The 5,323-nt window shown below is 38.4% G+C and overlaps 1 protein-coding gene across 1 annotated transcript; it reads left to right on the forward strand.

Annotated features, from left to right (window-relative positions):
* The first annotated feature begins 2,743 nt into the window (after window positions 1–2,743).
* Window positions 2,744–4,697, forward strand: LOC130745418 (organic cation/carnitine transporter 3-like). The gene has a single exon (XM_057597648.1). It carries the CDS (start codon window positions 2,919–2,921, stop codon window positions 4,542–4,544), a length of 1,626 nt encoding a protein of 541 aa, XP_057453631.1. The 5' UTR covers window positions 2,744–2,918; the 3' UTR covers window positions 4,545–4,697.
* Window positions 4,698–5,323: the final 626 nt, after the last annotated feature.

The raw sequence follows: 5,323 nt of genomic DNA on the forward strand, positions 1-5,323 counted from the left end.
GCCACGTAGGTGAAACAATAATATTTAAACTCATTTACAATGACATTGCACATATTTTTAATTCGGATAAAAGTGCATTTAATCCATACCCGTACCTCTTTTATCTTACCCAACTCCACTACATTAGTACATTACACTTCTTTTCTTTGATTATTGATATTTTCTAGCGCGAATTATTTTTTTCCTGAATGATGAATCATTCACGTTTTTGTTTTTGTTTGATAGAGGTGTCATCCTTTGAAGACAATCTTATTCGAGCTGGGAACATCCAGATCATGGTGGGACCAACTCTCCCAGTAAGGGTTTCTCCATCCACAAGACTCGAACCCGAGACTTTATCAAAGAAAATCAAACATGTACCACTTGAATCAACCACCCGTCTGTATTCACGTTTTTCTTTTACTCACACTAAGATTGGGATGTAATAATGTAATAAGAAATGTAAGATAGATATGAAAAAAATGGATAAAAATGAGAAGGAAAAAATAAGAGAAGTGTAAATGAATCATCATTATTTTTCTCATCCTTTTAATTTTTTCAAAAGAAGCTAGAGGCTAGGAATAAATGTAAAAAATAGTAATATGAGGTGTAAATGAAAATAGAAGAACTTTAACTATAATATTAAAAAAATATTTTATAGTATTGGGTGTAGATATATAGAGAAAAAGAAGATAGAAATAAATAATAAATGTAATATATGATATCATAAGATAAAAAGTGAGAAATTGAAAGGAAAATAATGTTTGAAGGTTGTATTTACGGTTCATGGTTCAGGTATCATAACCCATAATATTACATGGGCTTAATTGCACTTTTCATCCCTGATGTATTATGTATGTGCGATTTGGATCCCTGAATTTTAAAACGAGCAATTTGAATACTTAAATTATTTTTTCGTGCCAATTAGGACCCTCCGTCAATTGACCGTCAAATTCAAAACGGAAATTGGTGAGTTGGCACATCTATTATTATTATTACCACTTAAGCACTAATTTTCCTTTTTTCTTTACCATAGCACCTTCTTCCATTCCCATCCCTCTTCATCTTTAATCCCCATCAAAACATAACGAACCGACCCCAAACATAAAAACAATTTCCCAGAAGTTAAGAGAAAAAATGCTTAAACCATTTTCTTCTTCATCATTGGTGAAACTATTTGCTGTATTCTTGATAGAATTGCCAACAAAATTTTGAGCTCTTTTTTCTTGAATCAAATTTCCTTGTAGTTTCATCTGATCTATCATAATCCAAATCCTCCAACATTAACTCCTTTCCCCCAAAAATAAAAAATAAAAATCCCAGAAAATTGATTCTGTACAACACTTTCACAGTTCCTGCACCTACGCACCACATACTCAATCAAACACACAAGAATCAAAAAATAAATTTTCAAATTAATAACAAAAAGAACCCATATACAGATAAAAAACACAAGAATCAAAAACTGAATATTCAGATGAAATCTCTAGATCTGCCATTTACAGATCTCCAAATCAAAAAATAAACAGATCTGGTGCATGGTGACTGCGAACACGATCTGCGACAGCCCTCGCCGGATCTCCTCAAACGACCGCGTACAACACAGGACCCTAATGGATCGGAGAGGAGAGAGGTGAGACTGGAATGAGAGAGGGAGAACCCATGGTGGTTGTAGTGAAGGTAGACCGAGGGAAGAGAGAGTAGTGGTCTGTGTTCTTTGGAGTTGTGCTTTGGGTTTTGTTGCTGGAGAAAGGTAGCTGATAGAGTGGCGGTTTGGGTGGATCATGTTAAAGAGAGGGGCTGGGGAAGAAGATGAAGAGAGAGGGGATGGGGATTCCAGATTTTTTTTTTTTTAGGTTTAGATTCCAGATCTTTTTTCAGTATGAATTAGTTTAATTTAATTTTTTATTAAGTGAGTTGGCAGTCCCAGTGGCATTCCATTGGCGAAAGTGTAAAAGCCACATCATTAAATGGCGCCACATATGCAAACTCCGTTATTAATTGGACGGTCAATTGACGGAGGGATCTGATTGGCACAAAAGAATTATTTAAGGACCCAAATTGCTCGTTTTAAAAATGAGGGACCCAAATCGCACATACATGATACATCAGAGACGAAAAGTGCAATTAAGCCTATTACATGTAAAGTATTTAAAACACAAAAAAATCCAACAATTATCATTCACAATGGTTAAATGAGTCCAATTGAACTATGAGATCAGAATTTCAATTCTTATTTGCCGCACTCTTTCCTTTGACCTTCATCGTATCGTCATCCATCTATCGAGTTAGAACAAAATCAATGTGAATGTTTTAGATTGAGAGGCTTTAGTAGCACGTATTGGAATGATTATTAAGGATGCAAATGCAATTCAATTTGGATGAAAGAGATTCCTTCGCTTTGTTGCCTTTTCTCATTCTAATGTATCCGCTTCTAGTCCCGCTTTTTTTCTTTATGTATAAATATCCAGTATTAGGTAATCATTTGGATGCCGTCAGATTCAGGATTTAGTCACAGTTAAGACTCATCATCCCTCCTTCAGAGTGTATTGTGTGAGGATCGAACTCGAAAGTTCTTCTCACACACTCAACCTATATTGCCAACTCAGTTTTCCCTCTTGCGTTTCTAAGCCCGCTTTGATTTAATTGAGTACATATTTCCTTTTAAAAACAATCCAAATCAGTACACGAAAAAACAATTCAATTCAGTACACAACAAAGAAAAAAAACAATAAAACTTTATAAAACTATCATGCCCACTCATAGTTTCTCTGGTTCAAGTGTTCAACATTTGCAGATAGATAGTCATCGCGAATATGACCACCGCCACCACTACCTGATTTCAAATTGTCCACTTGACGCACCACTATATAACCACTCTAACCCTTCACCTTTCTCTCCATCAGTATCCCAACCAAGACACACATAAACTCACTCAAATGGAGCCTGCAGCTTCAGTTCAAACAACAGCACCTTCCCAATCTCCCTCCTCAGCAGCAGAGCATGAGAGAAAACTGATGCAGTCATGGGATGACATGGTTGAAAAAAGCTTAGGAAACTTCGGCTGGATGGAGTTCCTGCAAGCAGTGCTTGTTGCTGTTGCAATGTTCTTCGATGCACAACAATCTTTCATCAGTATCTACACAGATAACTACCCAACATGGCACTGTAACACAAACTCAAACTCAAACACCACCACATGTTCCTCTACCTCTGACATCTGCAAAATCCCAAGATCTTCTTGGTCATGGGACTCACACCCTTCCATGACCATTATTTCCCACTGGGGGCTTGAATGTGCAAGCACCTTCATCACTGGTTTACCCCAATCTGCTTTTTTCATAGGTTGCCTTCTAGGCTCCTCTGTTCTCGCAGCTTTAGCTGATTCCGCTCTAGGCAGAAAAAACATGCTTGTTTTCTCTTGTGTGTCTATGTCAATCACTTCAATCCTCATTATTTTCTCCCCCAACATCTGGGTCTACTCTGCTTTGAAATTCCTAATCGGTTTCTGGCGTTCCTCCATTGGAACCTGTGTTCTAGTCCTTCTCACAGAAAATGTGAGTGCAGAGTGGAGGTTCAGGGTGGGGATTGTGGAGTATTTCACCTTTACAATGGGGTATATGTCTCTACCAGGCATAGCCTATGTCAACAGAAGCCTCTCATGGAGATCTCTGTACCTCTGTACTTCAGTCCCTGCTCTGTTTTACTCTGTTCTCGCTTACTTCTTCATCACAGAATCACCCAGATGGCTTCTGATGCAGGGTAGAGTCAAAGAAGCCATGAAAATCCTCAAAGGGGTTACCTTATCAGAACACAACGCTAACTTCATAGAAACCTTGAAACCCAAAGAAAAGGTTTCAATCTTTCAACTCTACTCTTCAGTAGGTGAGCTTTTCAAGAAACGCTGGGCACTGACAAGAATGGTGGCGGTGATGGTGCTAGGAATCGGTGTCGGCATGGTGTATTTTGGGATGCCATTAGCGGTGGGGAACTTGGGGTTCAACATTTACTTGGCTGTTGTGTTCAGTGCATTGATGGAGTTTCCTTCTTGCATAGCCACCTATTTCTTGGAAAACTACAGAAGAAAGCCATCGATTTTTGTTTTCTCCTTGATGGGTGGGATTTGCTGTGTGATGTGTGCTGTTGTTGGTGATAAATCACCGGGTGCCAAAGTGGGGCTAGCAATGGTGTCGTTTTTTGGTGCTTGCACGGCTTACAATGTTTTCCTCATCTACATTATTGAGTTGTTCCCCACATGTGTGAGGAACACCACAACCTCATTGGTGAGACAAGCTATCACATTTGGTTGCATTTTCAGTCCTTTTTTGATATCTGCTGGGAGGAGAAACAACATCTTTTCTTATGGGGTGTTTGGGATTGTGATAATGTTATCCAATTTGACTTTGTTTGGGTTGCCTGAGACTATGGGGATTGTGCTTTGTGATACTATGAATCAGCAGGAGAAGAAGGAAACGTATTTGAGTAAATCTGAGACAAAGCAAGTTGCTATGTGTGAGAGTGAGACAATGGATCAACAAGAGAAGATTGGAGACTTGCCCGTGTGAACAAACCAGCTGAGACAGTTTCATCCCAACTCAATTTGATAGATTTTATCATAAATCAATGTGATAGATTTTAGTAGTGCTCATTTGATGTATCTTGTGTCGGTTACCTACTAATAATGTTAATTGTTGATTCCAGATTAATTTTTGGAGTAACTCTTGCATCAATGTTTACTTTTTTTTCACTCGCCAAAGATTGATCAATAGACCTCCCCCACCAAACCTACATGTTCCCTAACTCATACTTCTTGAGCTATGATTTAGGGACACTATCAATATCAATGTTCCCGAACTGAGCCTATGTTAAAAAAAAACGTTAACTGAGCCAGAAAAAGGAAAGCGTATGACACAATACACGGTGTTCCTCGTCTACATTATTGAGTCCCCACATGTGTGAGGAACACCAAAACCTCATTGGTGAAGCAAGCTATCACATTTGGTTGCATTTTCAGTCTTTTTTGATATCTGCTGGGAGGAAAAACAACATATTTTCTTATGGGGTGTTTGAGATTGGGATAATGTTATCCAATTTGACTTTGTTTGGGTTGCCTGAGACTATGGGGATTGTGCTATGAGACTATGGGGATTGTGCTATGTGATACCATGGATCTGCAGAAGAAGGAAACATATTTGAGTAAATCAGAGACCAAACAGGTTGCTATGTGTGAGAGTGAGACCGTGGATGAACAACAGAAGATTGGAGGCTTGCCTGTGTGATCAAACTGGAGACAGTTTCATCCAAACTCAATTTGATAGATTTTAGTAATGCTCATTTGATGTAG

The sequence above is a fragment of the Lotus japonicus genome, chromosome 3 (genome assembly GCF_012489685.1).
Source record: "Lotus japonicus ecotype B-129 chromosome 3, LjGifu_v1.2".
NCBI classification, from domain to species: domain Eukaryota; kingdom Viridiplantae; phylum Streptophyta; class Magnoliopsida; order Fabales; family Fabaceae; genus Lotus; species Lotus japonicus.

Bases quoted from the DNA above. Each gene is read 5' to 3' on its own strand.
- LOC130745418 (XM_057597648.1), top strand. From the start codon at position 2,919: ATGGAGCCTGCAGCTTCAGTTCAAACAACAGCACCTTCCCAATCTCCC.